This window comes from Melospiza georgiana, chromosome 11 (genome assembly GCF_028018845.1).
Source record: "Melospiza georgiana isolate bMelGeo1 chromosome 11, bMelGeo1.pri, whole genome shotgun sequence".
NCBI lineage: Eukaryota > Metazoa > Chordata > Aves > Passeriformes > Passerellidae > Melospiza > Melospiza georgiana.
In genome coordinates this window covers 2,247,949-2,273,789 of record NC_080440.1, presented here as the reverse complement: position 1 = coordinate 2,273,789, position 25,841 = coordinate 2,247,949, and the positions used below count along the sequence as shown (strand labels likewise).

Here is a 25,841-nt window from a genome sequence, read left to right as displayed (position 1 = left end):
GAGTTTTGAATTCACTAAGATAAGCATACAACCAATTAAAAAAATTAATATATTGCTCCAACAACATGTTTACTGAACAAATGCATAATTAGTAAATCAGTAGTGTTGCAGCTACAGTCTGAATGGAACATCATTTTGCCAATTAGTTGATGAGGCATAATAATGTCAGATACTTGATGCTCCCCGTTCTTTAATTAATTTTTTGAACCAGGGTACTCATGTATCAAATTCATCTATGGCTTCAGCCTCAGAAAACATGTAAACATCATTTCATTTCATTTCAAATGGGCTGCTGTGCAATGTAATCCCTGTTCCACTGTTGAGAGGCTGCAGGTGAGGTAGGAAATGCTTGGACCACCTCCTTGGAAAGACCTCCAGGATCACTGAGTCCAACATTTGGCTGACCAGAGCTGGAAGCAGCACTCAAGGTGTGGCCTTAGCAGAGGGACAATCACTGCCCTGCTCCTGTGGCCACACCGTTGCTGATCCAGGCTGGGTGACCTCGGCCTTCCTCCCCACCTGGGCACACCTGGCCTCATCTTAAGCACCCCCCAGGTCCTGTTTTGCTGGGCCACTTTCCAACCACTCTTCCCTCACCTTGAAGTCCTCGATGAGGCTGTTGTCAATGATTTATGTGGTTTATGGTTTATGACCCGAGAACAGGACCCTGCACTTCACCTTGTTGAGCCTCACACCGCTGGATCCAGCCTGCCCAGATCCACACTCCCACCCAAATTAGTGCCAGCTGTGAACTTCTGAGGCCCAGATCAGCCATAAAGACACTAAACAGGGCTGGCCCCAAAGCTGAGCCTTGGGGAAGCTGCAAACTCCAACCTCTTTTCTCCTCCAGTTCCTGTGGTGGCACCCACGAACATCGGCGGAGGAGGAGGGAGCCGCTCCGAGCTGGTCATCACGTGGGAGGTAATTCTGAGCTCAGTGAACCTCAGGTGTCCAACAGGGATAAATCTGTGGGTGAAACCACAGCCCTGCTGAAATCCAAAGGCTTTTGGTCACCGGCTTTGGTCGAGCCTGGATTTCACCCTGGATGTGGAGAGCAAACAGCCTGTAAGATATACAGCAAGTTTTCTGTGTTATAGGGAACAATTTGTGAAAATAAACAGTTTAAGAGGCATGTTGTAAAGATGTTTAGAAGTCTGCATAACCCTCTTATCTCCATTGTACAGGAGGTGCTTAACACACTAATCTGCTTGGCCATTTTCTGCATTTACATTTTTCCTACTTTTGTTTACATGTTTTCCATTCTGGAACACTGTGCTGACAAGACATATCCTATTATGCGTTAAAGGAGATGAGCCCTTTAATTCTGCAGCACTCCAGCGAGAGCAGAGAATACACATTTCCAGAGCAGTTAATGCCAGACAAGTTGCAAAGGGTGAGTGCAGGTCATTTCAAAGAGTAGAAAGTGAGTGCTGTGGGAAGGAGCCTCCTTTTCCAGCCTCCCAGCAGCTTCCCACAGGCACTGGGATGAAGGCAGGCAGCCTCTGGCAAAGCCTGGGAAGTGATGGGGTAGCTGCTTGGTCAAAAAAGTGAAAAATCAGATCAAAAGAAATTTTTAAAAATCCCCACTAGATAAATAACATTGCTTGATGTTTTCCCCTCCCTGTGCTGCAAACAGAGTGAAATTCCACTTTCCCTGAACTAAGTTTTCCTCCATCTGCACCTTTCACTCTTTTGTTTCATTTTCTCCTCTTTGGGAGCAGAAGAACATGAAAATAGAAAACAACCTGAGAGGTCTCAATCAAATTATTCTGTTGGACTTCGTAGTATGTCCCGAAAAACAATCAGAAGAAATCCTAATTATGGCCAGCAAACAACACTGAACACGACTCTGCGGCTTTCTGTGATGAACTCACTAAATGTCTTGATTAAATCTGAGGTCACAGAAGCCTCAAAAACAAATTAAATGCTCTAGAAAGTAGTTTTGACTCCTATAAATCCCCAGTGAGGCATCATCCCTCACATTTAACTCTCTCAGGGCTGGAAAAAAGATGGAAAGGGGAATAGCGGGTGTTTGTAAAACACTGAAGGAAAGACACATGTTATAAATGTAGGGCAGGCTTATTATCAGTATTTTTATTATTAGAATTAGAAGGAATTTATGATAAAAATAACATTAGTGCCCTGAAGTGTTCTGAAGTGCTTCCAGATTTCCCCCATCATCTCACACTCCCAAGAGTTTGTGCTCCCAAGAGTTTGCAGAAGAGGTTGGGGCCAGGACTTAGGTCCTGACCCTTTTTCTGTCTTTTTGCACCATTTTCCATGCCTGCTTTTCCATGCCCCTTCCTTTGATGCAAGCCTCTGAAATAAATGCACTTTTACTGAGAAACACTTCCTTTCTCCATTTAATCCTGATTTTGTTTCATAAATGTCCTCTTGCTTGGAGAACGTGGAAGTATTTTTATCCATGAAAAACCAAACTTCATGCTGGACACGGTGTTGCTGTAATTGCCTTTTCAGTTTGAGCCTTTCATACGTATCTTGACATGAGATTTTATTAATAGAAACATTAATTTTGCCATGTTTACTTGCAGGAACATTTCTGTTCTGAGAACTTAAATAAGAATATGTTCATGCACTTGAGGCTTTTTCCTGGCTGAAAAAAAATACATCAGTACTGTACTCAGAGGCAGGCAATTATACAACTGACACACATTTCTTTGTATACATTTGTTCCTTCCCAGCTCTTTTTTTCCTTTAAAATCATTTATTTAAAATTAGCATTCCTATGCCCCTTTGGGGAAAGGAAAAAATCTACAAGCTACAACTTGTACTGAGTGAAATGCTTTTAATTTTGCAAACTTCATGCCTGAAAGAGACAACTTTAATGGAGCTGATCAGATCTTTTGTTTCTAAATTGATTGCCCCGATAGATTTATTATTTTGATTTTTATTTCAATATTACATTGACGGATGGGACAAACATTATTATCTTCTCCAAGGCACAGCCAACTAAATCAATAGCACTAAAATATAGTCAGGGACTGAAGATTCAATTAAAACTGTGGATACATGCAAACCTTTATTGACTGCCTTGTCACCACAGCCGGTGTCAGAAGAGCTCCAGAACGGGGAAGGTTTTGGCTACGTCGTCATGTTCCGTCCCCTTGGCTCCACAACCTGGACCAAAGCTGTGGTGGCCTCGGTGGAATCCAGCAAATACATTTATAGGAACGAGAGCATCACACCCCTGTCTCCTTTCGAGGTCAAAGTTGGTGTCTACAACAACGAGGGAGAAGGGACCCTGAGCTCCATTTCCATCATCTACTCAGGAGAGGATGGTAACACGAGTTACTCTTGGTGGGAATGGGCGTGTAGCAGCAATAGGTGACAGATATGGTCAGGCAGATCTCACAGGGTTTTTAAGGACCCTGCTCAAACTTGTTCATTGGATATTTACAATAGACATGAGGCAAGAGATGGGAATCTGAAGTAAAAATAGCAAGGGGCAAATTTTCAGAATGATTTTCAGTAGAGGGCTTGTTTTGACTAATTTGTCCCCAAGGTTCTCCTGCTGAGTGTATTGGGAAAACTGGGAGACACTCAAAGGTGTTGCTCTCAGAGGGTTTGGTTCCTCAGACTACTCAATGTGGCTGATCTCTGAAAGTCTGCTCCATCAGATGTAGAACGGACAATTCTGAGAGCAGGTTTTGCTGACATCCCACCATAAGTGGAGCACAAACCTCATGATTACACCAGGGGCTCTTCCTGCTGTTTCCCCTCCCCTTGCACTGTCCCTGTGGTCACAGCATGTCCCAGCAGCTCTGTTCTCCCCATCCCAGAGCCACAGATGGCCCCGGCGGGCACCTCGGCGCTGAGCGTGTCGGCGGCGGCGGTGGAGGTGTCCTGGCTGCCCATCCCCTGGAACCGGCACACGGGCAGAGTGCTGGGCTACGAGGTGAGGGGCTGGGATATGAGGTGAGGGGCTGGGCCGTGGGCAGGGTGCTCGGCTACGAGGTGAGGGGCTGGGCCACAAGGTGAGGGACTGGGCCGTGAGGTGAGGGGCTGGGCCGTGGGCAGGGTGCTGGGCCACGAGGTGAGGTGCTGGGCCATGGGCTGACAGGCTCTGACGCCTTGAAGTTGTCCCTTTCCTGTCCAGAATCCTCTTGGCCTTCTGGTTCCTCCTCCCAGTTAACAAACTGCTGCTTCCAAGAGCGTGGAGCTCTTTCCCTGGCTCTCATGAGCAGCAAGCCACCTGAGGTAATCAGGAGGATTTGCAGCCCAGAACTGCAGCTCTGTCACAGATTTTCTGTGCTCAGATCTGGGGACAGGCACACGAGGCACTGCTGACAGAGCAGGGCAGGATAAATGTACTCCAGAACCACCCAGAGCTTGTGCTGTGGTGCACTGAAAGGCTTTTAACTTCTCCCTCCTCTTAATAAAATCATTTAGGCTGAAAAAGACCTTTAAAGACCATCAGGTCCAACCATTAACTCAAACATTTGGAGAGGGCAGTGGAGGAGTCCCTATCCCTATAGGAATTTTAAAGCCCTGTGGATGTGGGACTTGGGGATGTGGTTTAGTGCTGGTTGAGTTAATGGTTGGAGTTAAAGATATTTTCCAACCTAAATGATTCCATGATTTTAGAATTAAGTAGTGTCAGATATCATTCCTGGTCATTCTTTTTTTTTTTTTGTTCTTTTTTTTTTTTTTTTTTTTTTAATTTGAAGATAAGAGGAAAACAAGTCAAAAACACTTTAAATTCTGTGCTATCACTGCAAGCTATAAAGGAAGGTAGTAAGAGTCATGTACAGTCCAAAAACCTTCCTAAATCAATTACCCAATGAAAAAAATAGCAAGTCTAAGTAGGTGTCACTGAATCAAAACTAGAGCCAGAATACAAAATAATTAAAAACCTTTTAGATGACTGAGATAAATGCTCTTTTGTATCTCTTAAGGTTTTTTTTCATTGTGTTCAACCAAAAAACCAACAAAGCTTTTATCATTCCTTACCTTATCAAAGGTTTCCTTCTGGACATCTGTAAATTTAAGGATTTCATTTAGTTCTTAATTGGGATTCAGTCTCTGAAATGTTATTGCTTCTCTATAAATATTCATGCCTGGGTTTACATCCTGCTAGATTGGAGTACAAAAAAAATCCTGTATTCCTCAAAATCGTCCTTGTCAGCATGTCTGCTTCCCAGCCAAGCCTCTAATTGCTGGAACACAATGAATTGCCTGTTCTTTGTTCTCGCTTTTTAGGTTTTATATTGGATAGATGATCCCAAGGAAAGCACAGCTGGGAAGGTCAGAGTCAGTGGGAATGTGACAGCCAAAAACATCACGGGCCTGAGAGCTAACACGGTGTATTTTGCAGCAGTCCGAGCCTACAACACTGCGGGGACGGGGCCCTCCAGCACCCCCGTGAATGTCACCACCAAAAAATCCCGTGAGTATTGGATTTGGCACAACAAGGGTGTCACTCTTGTGCTGGGAATGACACAGGAACAGATGAGAGGCAGGATTGTAGGAAGAGCAAAGAAGGTTTTATTCAAGAGAACCGTGCGGTTTTATAGAGTGATACAATAGATTCTATTTGATTGGTTAGTTAACAAAAACACCTTTTTCATACAATCCCAGGGAATTGTATGAATTGAGAAGAACAGAAAGACAAAGTAGAAAAATACCACCTTTAGATAGTGTCTACTTAACAAGTTTCACATCTTTACATATCCTTGAAAGTTCTCACAAGCCGCTGTTAGAGACGCTTGCCATTTCTCTCTTGCCCCATGGCATCCACAAATTCCCAGCTGGGACAGGCACATCCCAGCTCCCCGTCACCCGTCCCTGCCAAAGGCTTCAACAGCAAGGAAAACTGAATCCCAAATTTCTTCATGAGTCAGACAACAAAATCTGTGACTGAGAAACTTCCTCTGGTCCTAAATCTGTCCCCACGAGGGAGGATTTCTGTTTGCCCTGGAAGAGCAGCCCCCTTGCTTCCAGGGGATTCCAGAGATGCAGAGGCAATAAAGGAGGGATGTCCCACAGGTCAGACAAGAGATTCTGGGGTGGGGCTGTGTTGGTTTGGGGGTTTTAAAGGAAGATGTTGAAAACACAAAATACAGAGGATTTTTGAGACCTCGGAACTTTGCACTGCAGAGCTCAGCATAAGGGATACATTGATATAAACACAATTTAGTAATTTTTTTAAATTTAATGCTAAAAGTAAATCCCTCTGCTGTTTTGTTTTCCTTAGAATCTATTTCCCCAGTAAATTATTGATCAGCCCTTCCTTTAGCATAAAAGGGAAATATTTCTCCTGAGTTTCACCAATTTTCCTCTTTTCTATATGCTGTTCCATGCCATTGCTCCAAGTGCAAGATAGGAACAACTTGCAGAATGAGTTAATTGATTTTTTTAATTGCCACAAAACCAATATTTATTGTAAATAAGACAATCAAAAATAAAGCAAGAGAAGATATTTCTGAAGGACTCAAACAGGACCCATCCCTGGAATTGTCCAAGGCCAGACTTGGACGAGACTTGGAAACACCTTGGATGGTGGAAGGTGTCTTTGACCATGGCAGGGGATTGAATGAAATGAAATTTAAGTGCTATTCCAACCAAACCATTCTGTGATTCCATTACTTTCATCGCAGTCCATTTTTCAACAGAAAATAGATTCATCTCTGGGAATTCTTCCCTCTATTCCTATGTGCATCTGAATGAAAGACAAGTTAAAGACATGGCAGTCAAATGACAAAACACAGAAGGAATAAATTTGCTTTTGTTTTACATCTACTTTATCTTCTGTCAAATTCAGGATTGTGCTAATGGTTCATTTAAAAATTAAAGTCAAAATAACCTTTTTAATATTTAAATATATAGATTAAAATTTCAAGCTCTGTCTGTGGAAGATGCAAGCACTTGCAATAAGAGGAGAGATAATATGTCAAGAGAATATAAACAATGTGCATCTGGAGCAGGAGATGGAGCTCCAAAGTAATAGCTCTGTCTTCCTGCTCAGCATCCAGCATTCCTGCATTCTGCTCATCCCATTATTGCAGGGACTCAGCAGAGCTGAAATGATCCTTCTGCCAAAGAGGTGCAATTCTGATTGAAGTGTTCTTCTCTAAGATCGATGTAAGGTCTAAGGTGACATCCTGGGTTCAGTTAAAAGTACTTAGGGAGGTGGAATTGAGGTCCTCAAACCATGGACATGGCTCCATAAAGAGCTGTTCTCTTCTGGTCCTTTAGTTATATGGCATGGATCGCAGAAATTCCTCTTCTTCTTTCCTCTTCCCCCTCCTTTTCCTTCTCCTTTCCTTTTCTATTCAACTTCCATTTCCTCCTCCTCTTCTTTCTCCTTCTCCTTCTCCTTCTCCTTCTCCTTCTCCTTCTCCTTCTCCTTCTCCTTCTCCTTCTCCTTCTCCTTCTCCTTCTCCTTCTCCTTCTCCTTCTCCTTCTCCTTCTCCTTCTCCTCTTCCCTTTATTTTTTCATCTTCCTCTTCTTTTCCCCTTACAAATAGATACATATACACCCAAAATATATCAATATTACATATAGATACTGGAAATACTTGCATATTTTGAGGATAAACCTCAGCACATTACAGCAACAAAGCCAAGTGTTACCTAAACCATGGCAATAACACCAACACCTCAATAAACTTAAGCAGATATTTGGGATTTCTGTTGTTCTTGACAGCATTGATTACAAGAAATTAATTGAGGAAATAACCTGCCAATCTCAGATCTGGAACTGCTTGGTTTTGCTAGCAGATATTCCTGTGGATTTGAGAAAGAGCTCTTACCACTTATTCTGGGTTCTGGCTGGAAAAAAACCCAGATAATTTTTTTTTGCAAATCCTCCTGTGGTGGTTTTTCAGCCCCAAGATCATGAATTAAGATAGCTTTGAGTTTCTATGTCAAAAAGCTTTGGTCAAAGCTATAATTCACCCATTTTTGAGTGATTTCAAACCTCTTCAGAGTGCACAGCCAATGAAGTATTTGACATCCTTTGCCTCTTGTGACCATTTTGTTATCCAATTCCATATATAAAATGTTTCCTGAAAGCAACAAAGAGCTTTCAAGCCATATTTAAATAAATTTGCAGTTTGATGTATGTGAGAGTAGATAAATGTCTTCAGAAAGAAATGAATCTTTCCCAACACTGACAGTGTGGCTGATGGAAGGACACCCCTGGATATTCACCTGGGAGCTCCACCAACACCTCATTCCCTACCAGAGGGATGGATTAAACTTCTCCAAAGCCACGAGGCAGATGGATATGAAACAGCAGCACCCATCCACTTGTTTTATCTCTGTGGGAAATGATAGAAATTATCACCAAATCAACTGTTCCTTCCATCACTCACCAACACACAGCGGGGAAGAGAAGGATCCCAGAGTTAAATAAGCTAGAATCAGGGCTGGAATGTGTTTCTCCAGCTCTCTCCCCATCTTTCCCTCTGTTTGAATCCTCCTTTCCTGTGCCACCAGGCAGCAGGGCCTGGGAGGATGTGCCATGGAGCAGGAGAGAACGTGTTGGCCTAAATCCGAGCTCTGTTCAAAGGCTCAGCTCCACCCTCACATGTTCACACAGGATTCAATTCCAGCCACTTGTAGGCAAATTTTCAAAGTCCTCGCACTTAGGCATAAAAAGCCTTTGAAAAAGCTGCTCTCAGGCTATTGTGCTGAGAATTTCTAAAATCCTACAATGTTTCATGGTGGATCACATGGAGACTTTCATGTGCAGCTCTTTGTAACCTGTCCTGGCTGATGGAAACCTTGGCTTCTGTAGTGTGCTCTCAGTTTTAGCTTTTTCGGAGATCCAGACAGCAAAACAACCTCTAGGACATGGAAATACAGAGAGGAACAACATTTTCCTTCCACGAAATCTCTAAATGTAATTTGAACTGTCAGACACTGTCAGGCTGTGCCTAATTTTGCAAATGAAGCCTCATAGTAAGAGGTTCTGTGCTATGAATAGATCTTTATTCTGACTAATACCAGAGCAATGATGGACTGGAAAATGGTTTTTTGCTCTTTTAGGTTGGAATCACCCAAGCATTTGCTACTCCCATAACAGCAGCTCATTCAGCTACACTATGAAAATTAATACTCAGTTTATCTCGTTATTATCATAATCCTTGTTATTTCTTTTTTTAAAGCACCAAGTCAACCTCCAGCGAACATAGCCTGGAAGCTGACAAATTCCAAAATCTGCCTCAACTGGGAGCATGTGAAAACAATGGAGAATGAGTCTGAGGTGTTGGGCTACAAAGTAAGTGATTTCTTTATCTCATCAATCAGAAATTTTGGTTACAATACAGGTACAGGGGTTTGGTGGAAAGTGAGTGTTCATTACCTGGAACACTGATTTTTCTGGATTTATTGGGATGGTTGGCTGATGTTTACACAAATATTCATTCAGAGTAGGACTTTATCCCAACAGAAGGATTTTCTGTCCCCAAACCTGTATTTCCCTTGTCCCCTTGTGATCTTACTTATCTAAAGTTTCTTGCTTTCATATCTCCAGGGAAGGAGTTGCACAAATGTATAAGGAATAGAGAACAGTCTTTGAAGCATTAAAGGCAGTCATAAACTACATTTAAACATTCTCACTCTCTGGCAGTTCATAAATGTACCTTTAAAAAACAGACTGAAAGATACTCACACAAAGATCTATGTATGAACCAAAAAGCCTTCCCATAAATCTTCTTTTAAAGGAAATACAAATTTATTTTAAAGTTTGGATTCAGTGCAGAATTCTTTGATTATCCTCAGGTTCTAGGAAACCACCTGCTGTGATACCCACCCCAAAATCCTGAAGAATTTATTCCCCTATTTAAATTGCTTTTAAAACCCTGCAGGATGCTGAAAGTGCTCAGAAAACTTTGGGACATTACAGAAGAATCATTCAGTCCCCCCCAAAAAACCCATTAAAACTTAAACCAAAATGAAATAACTCTTGTTTTCCAATCCCTTTTCTGCTTAGATTCTGTACAGACAGAACAGGCAGAGCAAAGCCCATATCCTGGAGACAAACAACACTTCAGCTGAACTTCTGGTCCCGTTTGAAGAAGATTATCTCATCGAGATAAGAACCGTCAGCGATGGTGGCGATGGCAGCAGCAGTGAGGAAATTAGGATTCCAAAAATATCCAGTAAGTGAGAGAATTTTTTTTTTTTTCCCCTCTGAATGCTGTTGCATAAGAAGAAATCTGTGCCTCTAAGCACAACAAATTCCCAGATTGTCCCTTGCCATAGGTGTCTTCCCTCCTGGTGCTTTTTGGTGCTGGCTCCTATAAATTTGTCTCTGATACTCTGACATTCATTAGAGGAGAAAGTGTTTTACTCCACACCTTATTTTTAGCGCAGGTATCCAGTGCCCTGGCATGCAGAGCTCAGGGAAGGACACAGGAATAAGATTTCTTGGAAAAGTCAAAGTTCTCACACATAATGTGGCTCTAAATCTGCCCTGGACAGAGATCTCAGCCCTGTCCCATGGCTGGGCTGGGGTGGGCCAGGGTGCAGCCTCTGCTCTCATAGATAACCTATTATTCATGGAAAAGAGAGCATTTTTATATTTATATTCATAGTTTGTTTTGCAATAAAATAGTCAAAACCCTCTTGAATAAGACACCCATGGAAAAGGTGAGATTTTGATCCAAAACCCTACTCCACTAAATGGCCACTACAGTTTAATAAACAAATAAATAGAAATTACATTTGTGGATAATGTTTCATTTTGAAAAGAGAACAGCGATTGCTGTTGAGCTAAAATGCAAAGAAAAACTAATTTCTGACACAGATTTACCTCTGTCTGTTTATATTTTAACAGGTTTAAGCTCTGGAGCAATGAAGTTATCCCAAAGGATAAACCATACATTGGCATCTGGGATCCTGCTGTTGGGTTCTGTTCTTCTAAACCCTTTTCCTTGCTGGTTCCAGCAATGCTCTGCCATGGACTTCTAAAAATAAAAGTGTAGATTTTATCTTAATTCTTCACCATAACCAACATTCCTGAGAAAAATCAGCACTGGGGAGGGGGAGGGAGGAGGAAGTGGTCTGTCATTAAGAAAATATTAGGCATCAAAATTCCATGAATTTTTAAAAATAGGCTTGGAAATGAAGGGGTAAATCAACATGCATTAATTAAACGGAGTGATGCCAAACCTAATTTGGGATTGACACGTGGGTGGTCTCAAATTTTCTCCAAGTAGTTGTTATTGGAACAGCATTTTAATGGAATGTCAACCTGTGCAAGCTGATGCCACGCAGGGGAGCAGGGATTTAAAACTCTTGTGATGTGGATATTATTTATCTCATGTTCTTCGCTGTATCCTGTTAAAAAAATCCACTTTCAATTAAATAAAAGCTATTTGTTTACATTTTGCACTTGTCTGTATTAGAGGAGGTGTCACAAAACACATTATTTGAAGTACCCTGTGCTATTTTCTGCAGAAAAGGGGAATTTTATTATAAAACTTATAAATAAAATGAGTCTCCTATGGACCAACCCAAAGCCCAGTGAATTCCACGGAAAAACTTTCAGTGGTTTCAGCAGGCCTAGAAGCAGAGCTGAAATAGCAGCACCTTTTATACCATCAGACACTTCACATATTCTCAAATCCATTTGAAAGGACTTTTCCATGCACAGACTGTTCTGATCAGCAGAACTTCCAGAGACACTGAATATTTTCTGAGGAAGAACTGAAGTCTAGCTGTCATTAAGCAGCATCAGATGCTCTCTCCTGATTTTGTTATTCTTTGCTGTGGCTTGAAAGCGTAGATTCATCTTTGAGTTGAGTGTGAAGGTAAATGAGAAGAACATTGATTTTCATAATCTTGAAATATAAATAAAAGCAGCTAATTAAGCCCTTCAATCTCCTGAGTCCCCAGAATGACAAATTAAACACCAGAGCTTGGCTTTCAACTCAGGAGATGCAGCTCAACACTTGAAGCCACGCTCCTGCCAGCTTGAACTACATCTGATAAAAGGTGTTCTTTGCCTGATATCATTACTGGGAAATCTTTTCTTCCTTCTCACTTTGCTCTGAAGTTTATTTTCTTTTCCCCACTGTCAGATCAATGTTGTGTCATCTTTGTAAACATTTATAACTACAAGATAACCAAATACCCCAAATATTTTTTAAAAGGGGACTGTTGGAATGGGGGCGAAGATGTGTCAGCACATGAATGAGTAAAAGAAGTTCAGCTGAGCATGGAAATCCTTCAAAGAACACATTAAAATATGTTGGTTATCCATGGGCATGGCAATGGGAATTCACAGAGGAATTGGTACCTCCTCAAGTTGCCTGCCAAGCCAAACCTTTCTCTGATTCTCTGATTCCTCACAGGGCCCATGGGCTAGTCTGAGAGAAAATAAACTCAAAAATGATAAAATCATTGCAGAACCACATGGTAGAGATTGATGTCCAAGCAAGTAACTCTTCACAGGATCATGGAATGGTTTGCGTTGAAAGGGACATTAAAGATCTCTTCCAGCTGGTGATATTTAATAACCCCCAGACTGCATTCAATAAAATATCTTCTAGAGGTCACTCCTATTTGGTTTTGGGAGAGCTTTTTGCATCATTCCTTCCCAGCAGGTGTCCAGCAGGACCTCTGCTCACTCCCAGACCTTCTGTGCCCATTAAACAACAGGTTCCTTTTATTTCCCTTCATTAAACTGAATCTGAAATTCTTATACTTCATAACATAAATGTAATTCTCTGCTAACTTTACCCAAAACATCCTTTTATTCAAGTGAAAAGAGATTTTCTGCAGAGCAGCTACAGCTCAATAGAATGCCTGAGCGATGCTTAATTACAGGGAGGCTCTGGAAATAAAATGTCACTTTTAGAAGTCTGTCCTCTGGGATTTCTACAAAGTTCCTAATCACAGGAGTTATTAGGAAGAGGTTTAACAGAGCTTTCAAAAGAGGAGAATGGTTTAGATAGAAATGAATGTGCTATAGAAAATCCTGATAATACCTTAATGAAGTAAAAACATTTTTCCTTGCGGTGGAAGTAAACAATGAAACACTTCTTCAGATTTCTTCTCCCTTTTGTGCACCAATGATGTTCTTTTCTGGCTGTAGAAGATCCAAATCAGACTCTTAAGCCTCAGCATTTCTCCATTTTGCCACTCCCATGGGAGCAGCCCTTTATAAAAATGGACAATTGCAGAATCCCAGGAATATGAATGAATGTTCCCTTGCTGAATTCCCTTGGACCTGCAGTTGCAGGGTGAATATTCTGCCTCAGGAGCAGAGCTCAGCAGTCTTAAGGAGGAAAAAAACTTTAAATCCAGCTCCTCCCACCCTCCCTAAATCACTGCAGAACTTGTGCAGGTTCATTTTCTCCTCTGCAGCTCCCCACTCCTTTTGTTGGTGTTTCACCAGGACAAATGGAGCCCGAGCTGCCCAAAGCACTGAAAGTCCAGCTCTTTTTATGTGCAAGTGTTATTAAAGCAGCTGATGCTGAAATGGAAAGGGCTCACATGGCTGGCAGCTTTCATTAAAAAGAAAAGAGAAAGGGTCAAAAAGAATTTTGTCACTTAGAGTTGCAGGGAAAAACTTTGGAAATAGGAGCAGCAAAAATCCCCTAAAACCAGAAGGTGAAAACAACAGAAAAACTCTGCAGTGGTTCTGATTTTTAACAGCCTGAATTAAAAACCCCATTTAAAGGGGCCCAGTAAAGGGAATTTTGGGCCCAGACTTAGCAGATTTTAGAGAAAAATCACAGAGCAGCCAAAGTTTTCAGACAGCTGGAAAAATAATACCTATTTTCTTTTGATAACCTAAGCAAAGTACCAAAACATGAAAGAGACTCACAGTCAGAGATTTTCATTTTGAATTTAACACATCAACAAAATATTTCTCCATGAAAAAAGCAATTTTGAGCCTCTCCAAATGTTTCCATTCACTCCGAGCACAATGTTTCTTTGTGATTTACGAGCATTTAAACTTTATTTAACACCTTCTCCCTTCTTTATAGGGCAATTTTTGAATAGGAATGCCAAGAAACGAAATAAAACAGCCCATGTGTGTTATTGCACCAGCCCCTAAATCAACATTATCCCAGAGTGCAGAAACTCCCTGTTTCCTGTGGGCTGTTGGAATTCAGCCCTGGTGATGCCTTGATGCCGAGATTTAAATCGCACCCATGAAAAAATGTGTTGTAAATGTGCAAAAAAGGTTTTATTAATATCAGCCTGTCCCTCAGTGGTGGAGAATTCCCTGCAGGGATTTGCAGGGACCAGGGAGGAGGGGATTCATCTGCTCATGGGGGTTTGGGGGCTCTCTGGGGGTGCCAGGGGATCCTGGCTCCCTCTGCGCTCCCCTCTGGGGATTTTTGTCTGCTCAGGCAGCACAAAAAATGTGAGAACTTGAATAAACCAATGGTTTTGGTTTCCCTGCTCGAAAGACGTCAGAGTTTGAGTAAACCAATGTGGTTTATTGCGAGGGTAGAGGTGGAAAACTTCTCTTATCAGAGCCTTGCATTCTTCTGTCCATCTCTGCAAGCCGTTGTGAGCACAGCAAGGTACACTTTGTGGTGTTGTGAGGTCCCCAGGATGTGAGAGGTGAGAATTTGACTCCATGTTCTCAGAAGGCAGATTATTATATTATATTATATTATATTATATTATATTATATTATATTATATTATATTATATTATATTATACTACATCATATCATATATATCATATATATCATATATATCATATATCATATTTTGTAATGATTATATTATATTTACTATATCATATTTATTATATACTAAAACTATACTAAAAAAATAGAAAGGATCCATCAGAAGGCTAGAAAAGAAATTACAATAAAAGCTTGTGACTGATCAGAGTCCCGACACATCTGGACTGGGATTGGTCATTCAGTCAACACAATTCACATGGAGCCAGTCAAAGATGCACCTGTTGGTCAGCAACCTCCAGACCACATTCCAAAGCAATCAGACAATTATTGTTTACATTTCTTTTCTTAGGCTTTTCTGAGGCTTCTCAGGAGAAAATTCCTGGGCAAAGAAGATTTTTCAGAAAATATCATGGTGACAAGAGTTAAACAAGTTAAACCAGCGCACTTCATCTAAATCCAGGATTAATTTCTACTCTAAGGTAATTTCTATCCTCTCATGTGTGATTTCTTCCCCTCCAGCACTGATATTTCCAAGACACCATCCCCACAATTGCCCTGAACGTGCCCAAGGGTTGCTGCATCTCAGTGCTCCCAAAATGAGGTTTCAGGTGCCTCTGTGGGTGCAGCCACAATGCCATGGAAGCACAGAATTCCAGAATGGTTTCGGTTGGGAGGGACCTTAATCCCCATCCAGTGCCAGTCCTGCCATGGCAGGGACACCTCCCACTGTCCCAGGGTGTCCCAAGCCCTGTTCAGCCTGGCCTTGGGCACTGCCAGGGATGTGCTGGCTTTGGCAAGGAGTGGATTGGGGTCTGGGGGCAGGCACAGAGTCATGGCCACAGGGATGCTGAGCTCCCCCAGGTACAGCCACAGCAGGACTCCCCCAGCCCATCATTCCTGCCAAGGAGTGCCCCAGCCTCCCTCCACTGAGCTGAGCTATTTTCCATAGGCTCCCTCTGCCCCTGACTGAATTTATGGGAGGGACAACACCTCCAGGACTGCTCTGAACTGAAAATATAAAATAATGGCAAACGATGCATTCAGAAATATCCACCTAAAAATTTAAATAAGGTTCCACAGACTTCACACAGAATGCCCCTGGCCAAATCCGGAGTCTGGGTAAGGATGTGACATTTCTCTCACTCTGACCATTATCTAATCTAAAAACTGAAGGAGAGGGTGGGCAATCTGCACTATTAAAATAGCCTGTATGAAATCTTCCCTGGAAAAATTTACCATCAGGAAAAGGTCAGTTGGACATTTTGACAGCACAGTACAATGAGGGCCTCTAAATAGCTTCAATCATTCAGGCTTTTTTATTAGGAACTTCTTTTGTCAGTTCTTAGCACTAAATACTTGAAAATAGGCCTGACGTAGCAATTAAAATGTCATATTAATCATACTGCTGTGCATTGTTTCTTTGCTTAACCTATTTTAAAGACACCAATATATTTCAGTGCTGAGAAGCAGCTACAAATGTTTGTCATCTTTATGGAATGAACTGGAATAATTCTGAAATGCTGAGGGATCCCAGAAGAGCAGAAGTTTTTTTGTGAGGTGCTGTACTGGGTTGGCTATATGATGCTTGTATCCCAAATAATTATATATATATAAAATTTTGGAATCTTAATATTCCAATAAGATAAATGGAATTGTTGCACTTGAGTCATCAAGTCCTTACAGTTGTTTTTTTCCAGATTGCCTTCAGTGACATGTCCACCACAAACTTTCCTCATTAATGTCCTTGTTTCTCCTTGTTTTGGTTTTCCAGCCACATTCCCAGTCACATCCCTCTGCTCCAACCACTCTGCTGCATCTCCTCAGGTAAAATCCAATTTTTCTCTTAGAAACCATGCATGGGCTCTGCCAGTAGCCTTGCATTGGGTCACTGTTGTGGTAAGAAGTAAAATAAAAATGAAGGTGTTCAAATGCAGGGTTTCATGTAAAATGGAGGTGTCTGGAGAGGCCAAACTTCCTACAGCTCTTGGGGCTGTCAAATATCCAGGTGGAGCAGCACCTTCCCTTCTCTGTGCACCTCTGGCTGTTCTTAGAGTCACAGAAACAGGAATAATGGAAATCATGGAATGGCTGGGTGGAAAGGGACCTTAAATCCCACCCAGTGCCACCCCTGCCATGGCAGAGACACCTCCCACTGTCCCAGCCTGGCCTTGGGCACTGCCAGGGATCCAGAGGCAGCCACAGCTGCTCTGGGCACCCTATTCCCCCTGAAATCCCCTTTTCCTGGCACATTTGAGCTCAGGGATCTTTTCTGGAGCTCTCACTGCAGTGGTCTGTGGGAGCGCTGCTGCCATGATTTAATTACATTATTCTGCAGCCCTGCTGTCCCAGAGATTTTAAAGAGAAACAGCACAAATCTTCCCTGGGTCCCAGTGCCCTCAGCAGATTCAAAGCCTGTGCAGTTTGAGTGGGTTTGGAATTTATTTGAAAGCCTTCTTACATCAGTACAATTTATCCACAGAGATCAGCAGTTTACATCCTATTGATTAATGCAGTTATTGATTTATTCTGCAATTGTACTGGCCAGGTTTATACAGCGCTGGAAAGTGCTATTTTCCAGGAGTGATTGACTTCTTTCTTTATTGACTAAAATGAGCTGATAAAAATCATCCACTGGCTGAGCCAGAAGTACTTTTTTTTTTGTATTCCTGCTTCCAGCAGAGAAAAGTAGGAGACAAACAGTGCTGCAGAGCAGAGGGAAGAAGTTCCAAGCTTAACCCCTCTGTTATTGCCGTGCCTGGGCTAAGCCCAGCCCCAGCCTTAGCAGGGTGAGAAGCTGGAGGGCTGGGATGGGAAAAAAGCAGGCAGGAATTTGGATTTGAGGGAGGAGGATTAATCTGCTCCTCCTCATCCTCACCTAATGCCTGAACGTGGTTTTTGGAGCTTTCTGCTGCTCCTAAATGTCACTGTCCCCTTGCCGAGGTGTGGGAGCCTCAGGTGGGCTCATGGGAAGGGCTCAAGGATGGAATTGGGCTTTTTCTGCTGGTTTAGGGAAGGTGCTCCCTGCACTTGGAGCTTTTTGTATCACCTCGAGGCTTTTTTTTGTCTAATTACATAATATAATAATTTATATATTAATATAATAGTAAATAGATAATATATTATATTTTGGTATATAATGTATTATCTAATTCTAATATTAGATAATATATTACATAATAGACATAATATATAAAATATAGTATATAATATATTATATACTATATATTATATATTATGTAATATATATTATGTAATATATATTATGTATTACGTATTATATATTATATAGATATAATATATAATATATAATATATAATATATAATATATAATATATAATATATAATATATAATATATAATATATAATATATAATATATAATATATTATATATTATATATTATATATTATATATTATATATTATATTACATACTACATATTACATACTACATATTACATATTACATATTATATATCATATATCATATAGTATATAGTATATACTATATAGTATATAGTATATAGTATATATTACATATTTATTGTATATTGTATATTATATATGTAATATATTATATCTTGTACATTATACAATATTAAAGATACAATAATTTGTCTGTTAATAATTGATCTAATTAATCTCTGGCACCACATTGCTCAGCAGCAGCAGCTCCCAATCATTGCTCTGCATTAGGAGATGTGTGTTCCTCCCTCCAGGCACTGCAAGGTTTCCTCCATAAACCAATCCTGCTATAAATACAGCCCTGGCTCCCTCACTTGCTGGTTGTTGGAGGAAATAAAATAACAACAAGCCTTGCACTTTAAAACCTTGTTTATAAAACATCTTCATAAACCCACTCAAAGAAACATCTGAAATAAAATCATGGCTGTTGCTCCCCATCATGCCAGCCCTACAAATTGATTATTTTCTTTAATTTAAAGCCATCAACTACACCAGGGCTGCTTTGTGGCACTTGACAACTTTCAGTAAAATAAGGCTGCCAGCATTTATTGATCCATGGGCACTCTGGGCTGTGCTGGGCCTGTCCTGGGCCTTTCAGAAAATGCAAGAGCCCAGCCCAGATGATGCCTGTGGGTTTTGATGCCTGTGATACCCACTGGCTGCCGAGGCTTCCAGCACCACTCAGGGTGGCAGGATGCTGACTCTGTATCCATTGATATCCTTTGGCTGGATGCTAAAACATTAAGGGTTTTTTCTCCAGCAAAACCACATTTTTTTTCTCTTTTTCCCCTGTAATACATCTACTTTTGCAGAGAACAGGGGCTGCCAGATTCTTCTAACCAGATTTCCCCAGATCTGTGTTTTGCAGAGCTGTGTAAGCCAAAAGGGGCACGAAAATGCCCTTGGTTGTGCTTTGTCCCTCAGGAATTTTGGGCTCTTTTTGGGAATTGTCCCCTCAGGATGGGAAGGATCCAGGAATAACCTTCTCCAAAACACCCCCTGTTCTGGGAGCTAAAATCCAAAATTTGGCTTATTGCCCTGAGCTGTTGTTTCCTCCCTCTACACGACAACTTTTGAGTGGAAAAAATTTGAAATTAGAGAATGAAATGAGTTCACAAAATACCCACAAATATCTGCTACATAATTTTTTAATTCTTTAAAGATTAATGGATGAGAAGAAGTGATTAATTCAAGCTTTGCTTTGCAGATGATCTCTCAGGCCTCACAGCGTACGTGCACAGTCAATATTTTGCAAATGTTTTGATTAATAAATCTTTATATAGCCCACTGCAACTTTGTAGATTTAAATTGATGCTTGCACTCTGCATACTGATTTTCCCCACATGGTTTCCTGACTCAGGCTCGTTAGTCCAAAGGAAAGAAAACAAAATAAACGCTGCTGAGCCCAAAATATTCCACTTTCACCACATAAGGTACAGAACCCTTTGGAAGCCACTGTGTGTGGTGGTGTTCACAGAGGTCTGGGGATGAGGGAAGAGATGAGGATCTGACTCCATTTTTCAGAAGGTTGATTTATTATTTTATGATATATATTATATTAAAACTATACTAAAAGAATAGAAGAAAGGATTTCATTAGAAAGCTAGCTAAGAATAGAAAAAGAAGGAATGATAACAAAAGCTTTGGTCTCGGACAGAGAGTCCAAGCCAGCTGACTGTGACTGGCCATTAATTACAAACAACCACATGAGACCAATCCCAGATGCACCTGTTGCATTCCACAGCAGCAGATAACCATTGTTTGCATTTTGTTCCTGAGGCCTCTCAGCTTCTCAGGAGGAAAAATCCTAAGGAAAGGCTTTTTCATAAAATGTGTCTGTCACAACTGTGTTCTAGGCAGAAGTTCTAGGCACCACTGCACCAGGCTGTCCCCACCTCCAACCCCGTCTCCCCAGCGCCATCCCTGGATTCTTTTCTGGGCTGTCAGCTGCTCCCACAGCAAGAAAAAAATGAAAGAAGATGGGGATCAAGAAACAGAACAAGAGGAAATGGCCTCAGGCTGCACCCAGCGAGGCTCAGGTTGGACACCAGTAGGAATTTCCCCATGGAAAGAGGGGTCAGGGGCTGCCAGGGAGGATTGGAGCACCCATCCCTGCAGGTGTCCCAGGAATGGCTCAAGGATTGGGCACAGGTTGGACTCGGTGATGCCGGAGGGCTTTTCCAGCCTTACTGATGCTGGGATTCTCTGCACTCTCAGGTTAAGGCAGCTCACCCTCAGTGCTGCAGCAGAGCTTTGTTCCTGCTCTGCTCTTTGCTCTGAGTTTGTTTAATAACACAAGCACTGCGTTATTCACAGCCTGCCTGGAGCACACAGGGCCTGGGGAAGGGCTGAGCCCACCCTGGGGGGATCTGGGCTCCTGAGCCCACCCCCAACACCAGCTCTGCACAGGTCCAACCCTGGCACAACAGGACACGAAATAAAACAACGCGGACACTGGAACCCCAAGGGAGGAGGGAGAAACATCAAGAAAGGAGAAGAAGAAAGAAGAAGAAGAAGAAAGAAGAAGAAAGAAGAAGAACAAGAAAGAAGAAGAAGAAGAAGAAGAAGAAGAAGATGAAAGAAGAAGAAGAAGAAGAAGAAGAAAGGAGAAAGAAGAAAGAAGATGAAAGAAGAAGAAGAAGAAGAAGAAGAAGAAGAAGAAGAAGAAGAAGAAGAAGAAGAAAGGAGAAAGAAGAAAGAAGATGAAAGACGAAGACGAAGAAGAAGAAGAAGAAGAAGAAGAAGAAGAAGAAGAAGAAGAAGAAGAAGAAGAAGAAGAAGAAGAAGAAGAAAAACCCTCAGTCCATAATCCAAGGAACTGGTGGGACAGGGAAGGTGGATGCTGTCACTGCATGGGGGCTTTGCTGTGGATCCCTTTTCTTTCCAATTTTTCTGAGTAAAAGAAGTGTTTACCAACTCCTTTTCTTCCTCCAGACTGACCTTTGGAGCCATATCCAGTGACTTTTCCAAAGTTTTAGCTTGTCCAGACATTGGATTATGGAAATACATCAGGCACCTTAATTCTACATTCAAAACATCCCCAAAAAGATTAAAGCATACTCAAGCTATGCTCATCTTGCAAAAAGAACCATTTCTTATAGAGAAACCCCCATAAAAGCACTCAAGTGCCAGAGAGGATGCTCAATATCATTTTTTTAATAGTAATGGAGAAGATTAATGAGAACAAATTTGGACCCCAGCATTATAACTCTTGCAGCAGATATTATCATTACGTGCATTTCACATTATCACTAATTTTGTATTCAGCATGCCAGGACCATTAATTCAAACCCAGTCTGCAGCTGAATGAGGCAGATTGCTTAAGAAAATAAACGTCTCGATTACTTTTTATAGTGTTGAAATTAATTTACAGTTCTAGTTTGCGAGAACTAAAATTGAGAATTAAAACTATATTTGGTACCTGAGATTTCTCAGAGATTAGCATTCACGAGGCAGTAAAAATATTAACTACTTTAAATAATGCTTGCAATATTTCCAGGGTTATGAAGCATGTTCTCTTAGCTCATTTTAATTTATTTAGCATCCATCTCTCTAAGCGTATTCACACCACTGGAAGATTAGAACAAGATCATTGCATTAAGAGAAATACTATTTACAATGATCTGTAGTATCTATTTCCAGGGGCTTTGGAAGGCATGAAAATAAAGATTTTGATGATGTCTTTAAGGGCTCTCCTGCTGCCTTTGTGCTGCAAGAAAAGTCAAAGTTGAGGAGAATTTCTGAGGCAAAGTGGCATCGAGTCAGGAGCGGAGTAAATAAAACCTTTATGGGAAAAGGGGAACTGATAAAACACACAAAGAGATGTTAGTTCTGGGTTTGTCTCTGAAAATCCAAAGCATAGAAGGGATAAGTGGGGGAACCAGAGTCTGGTGGCATCGTTTGGGTTGCAAAGGGACCTTAAATCCCCTCCAGTGCCACCCCTGCCATGGCAGGGACAGCTCCCACTGTCCCAGGCTGCTCCAAACCCCATCCAGCCTGGCCTTGGGCACTGCCAGGGATGCAGGGGCAGCCACAGCTGCTCTGGGCACCTGTGCCAGGGCTGCCCACCCTGACAGCCAAGAATTCCTTCCTAATATGCCATCTAAATCCACCCTCTGGCAGTGGAAGTCATTCCTCCTTGTCCCATCACTGCATCCCCTGTCAATTGTCTCTCTCCATATTTCTTCTGGCTCCTTCAGGCCCTTTCCTGCCAGCAGAGCTTCTCCATCATGATTTCTGGTTATTTTTTCAGTCTCCTCCAAGAATTAACTCCCATCTTTGCTGTCAGGGCTGTGCTGCTCCTCCTCAGCCCCATCCAGCACTGTCACTGAGCACACCCCTTTAGTTCTGGGTGAAAGCATTAAAAAATCACAATTATTACCCAAAACAGGCAATAATTTTGATGTTTGGACGTGTGGGGCTTTTTAAACCTTCAGCGTGAGCCCCAGCCCTCAATCCTGCCTGTCAGAAATCTCCTTGAAATGGATGAAAGGCTGAGCTCCTTAAACAAGTGGTTGATACAAGCAGCTGAAGCTTGAAGAAAACCATCAAATTTCATAAGAAAATGGGATGAGTTGGCCACAGTGTCATTGTGGGATTAGGATCTCAGTCAATAACATCTGTTCTAATATGCCCCTTGCAGAAGGAAGAAAATAGGATTTAAATTTAAATCCATAGATTGAACAAGAGGCAGGGTGGCAGATGCAGAGCTGTCAAGGTGCAATACTTGCTGTGAGGCTTTGGTAAATTCTGGTTTGATTTGGATATTTAATGATAAAATGAAATCTCAGCTGGATTGGATCTGTCTGCAGAAAGCTCTGAGCAGCTTTTCCAACCTTTCCCTGGATCCTTAAACTTTGAGTTTGACCTGAGAGGCACAGTTGGAATAACTGGAAGGATATTTTGGGGAGGGAGCTGCTACAAAAACCTCCAAGCACTGTTAGGACCACATGTGATGGGAAATTGTCTTGCAGATCTCCTGCAGTCCTGCAATTTAAAAAAAGAAAATCATTGCTTGACCATTCTTCCATATAAACATCATTTCCTTTAGGTACCATTGCAGAAGAGATGATGTTCCCAAAGACTTTTTCTGTTGCTTACATTGATAGTAATTTTTATTACTTCAAATTGTGGAGTTTTTTTCAATTGGAGGGATTTTAGGATGAAAGCACCTCAAGCTGTGAGATTTTAACAGCTCAGTTCAGACTCTGAAGCACAGAAATGGCACTGCCTCAAATTTTCATTAAAATAAAAGAAAAAAGAAAAGAAAATATACTATTCTTAATTCTGAAGGCTAAGCCCCAAATGCCTGAGTGTCATTTTATGAAAATCTCCCTTCCATGAGCAGTGAGTCTCCAGTGTTCCACGGCAGTGCCTTTGCAATAATGGTTTCAAATGGAAACATTTATTTTTCCCTGGTTTTTAGTAGCTACGGGAGAAGCAGGGGGCTAATTACCAATGCTGAGCTGCAAGGGTCAGATGGAGAGGAAAAAATAAAACTAAATGTTTCTGAAAATAGGTGAAGGATCCTGCTGTGGCAAATTTGAATGATGTAGGCTGGTGCTGGGGGGTTTTTACCCTGTAGTCTCTAAGTTAGAGCAGACTTGGTGTTTTTTGAGTTGGAACTGCTTGTAAAGAGACACAATGAGAGCTGGGAAAAACAAGTTATTAAAACACTGAAGGGTGATTTTCCCAATAAAGACAACGCATATTTAAGTTTAAATATACATAATATCAGCAGCTGGAGTGCAGAGGTTTCTTCACCACAGAAATCAGCAATATTCAGCAGCAGTGAGACACCTCCAATGCTCTCCTTGCAGGAGGAGTATCCAAAATAGGTCATGGAGAGAAGAAAAGACTGAGTTTAAAACTATTTTCTTACTCAGTTCTGCTTCCATGTCATCCTAAGATCCTGGCAGGGGAAGCTTTGTGGGACTTCTCCTGTCTTTTGGAGGTGGCCTTGTTGTCACATCATTGTCATGCACAAAGGGCAAAAAAGGAAAAGAAGAAAGCTGCAACTCATGGCTGCCTCAGAGTGAGCCCTTGGCCCTGCAAACCAGAGGTAGAACATTGTTGGGAAGGAATGTGGTATGCTGGAGGTGATTTACAACCCCAAGCCTGGCCTGGTTTGCCTCCTTGAGAGCACTGGCACTGCTGCAGAGGGAGATCTGACAGAAAACCCAAACCTGCCTGGCCAGGTGGGCTCTGAGAGAGCCCAGAGCAGCAGCAGGGACAGCACAGGCCCTGCAGGACACCCCAAAGCCAGGTGGGGTCTGGGAGAGCCCAGAGCAGCATCAGGGACAGCACAGCCCCTGCAGGACATCCCAAAGCCAGGTGGGCTCTGAGAGAGCCCAGAGCAGCAGCAGGGACAGCACAGCTCCTGCAGGACATCCCAAAGCCAGGTGGGGTCTGGGAGAGCCCAGAGCAGCATCAGAACCCAGCACAGGGACATCCCAAAGCCAGGTGGGCTCTGAGAGAGCCCAGAGCAGCATCAGAGCCCAGCACAGCCCTTTCAGGACATGCCAGAGCCAGGTGATCCCTTCCTGGTCCCTTCAGGAGGCTTTGGCTCCTTTGCCCTGTGAGCCCTTCCCATGCCAGGCAGAGCTGCCAGCACTGGCGCACAAACCTGCCAGCCATTTGTGCATATTTCACTTCATCATCATGCAGAAAGCCTTAGGAGCCTTCCAGACTCCCCAAATGAAAAAGTTCAGCCCCTGCAGGAGCACCCTGTGTGCTCCCAAGCAGAGATCTGCTCTTTTCCATGGGCGTCACAGCAAGATCCATCTCCTCAGACACCAGAGAGCCACGGGCAATTACTGAGCAGAGCACTGGTGGCATAAATGAGATTAAACACCCACCCACATGCACCAGGCTGAAGCAAATGGGAAAGTGGAGGAAATCAGTCCTCAGGGCACTCTGGAATACAGATTATTTTTTTGTTCTTCCTTTCAGGAAAGCACTGAGTAAAAGGTCTCCTTGGTTCTGATCAGTTCAGATGGAGCATCTCGCTGCAGCCAGAGAAAGGCAGGCACTAAGAAGTTCTCAGAAGAAATAAAGAAGTTGAGAAAATCATTTTATTGCCTGACAGAAGGAGAGGCTGCCTTAATTTTGTTGTCACTGGGAGTCTAAATGTATAAGGACAGCTGCTGTGCTCAAGCAACAATGCAATCAGTTAATGCTTTCAGCAGGGAGACATTAGCTGCTTCTGCCTCCTGCCAGGCAGGGAGAAACAAAGTTTACCAAAAAAAGGGAAAAAAGGGAAACTTTTAGACATTTTTTCCTATTTTTCCTCTGCTTTTTGGGCAAAGGAAGGGCAAGGCCCACAGCAGAGTAGGGAGTGCTTTGCAGGAGGTTCCCCCTGCCCCATTTTGGGGGTTGGAGCTCTGAATGTGCCTTGTCCATCAGATTTTCTGCAGCAAAGCCACACAATTACAAATATTAAACAGTACATGATAAGGAACTGAGAGAGGATCACAACAGCTACTCTTGTCACTGACCAAAAAAAGATCAAACAGCAGAATGTTGGCTGAGATTTCAAATGAAGCCACAAAACCAGGAAGAATTTGCCCTACATAGAGCAGAAATTGGCACGAACAAAATGAAGACATTTGCTGTTTTTACATCCCCAAATGGAAGTGAAGGTAAAGGAGGAACTAAAACTCTCTGTAAACTCAAGGATGTGTTTCTGCCCCGGGGCTGGAATGAGGAAGGATCCTGCTGGAGCAACAATCCACACAACTCAGCTGTAAAAAGTTCTGAGG

At 42.1% G+C, this 25,841-nt stretch overlaps 1 protein-coding gene across 3 annotated transcripts in view; it reads left to right on the top strand.

Annotated features, from left to right (window-relative positions):
* The window catches only part of CNTN6 (contactin 6), a 128,253-nt gene extending 116,896 nt beyond the window's left edge, over nt 1–11,357 (top strand). For all 3 annotated transcript variants that reach the window (XM_058031963.1, XM_058031961.1, XM_058031962.1), the window contains exons 17-23: nt 851–921; nt 3,065–3,299; nt 3,801–3,916; nt 5,221–5,407; nt 9,132–9,244; nt 9,959–10,127; nt 10,805–11,357. In XM_058031963.1, coding sequence (XP_057887946.1) covers nt 851–921; nt 3,065–3,299; nt 3,801–3,916; nt 5,221–5,407; nt 9,132–9,244; nt 9,959–10,127; nt 10,805–10,938 — 1,025 coding nt within the window. In that variant the 3' untranslated portion in view covers nt 10,939–11,357. The remainder of the gene's footprint in view (nt 1–850; nt 922–3,064; nt 3,300–3,800; nt 3,917–5,220; nt 5,408–9,131; nt 9,245–9,958; nt 10,128–10,804) is intronic.
* Nucleotides 11,358–25,841: the final 14,484 nt, after the last annotated feature.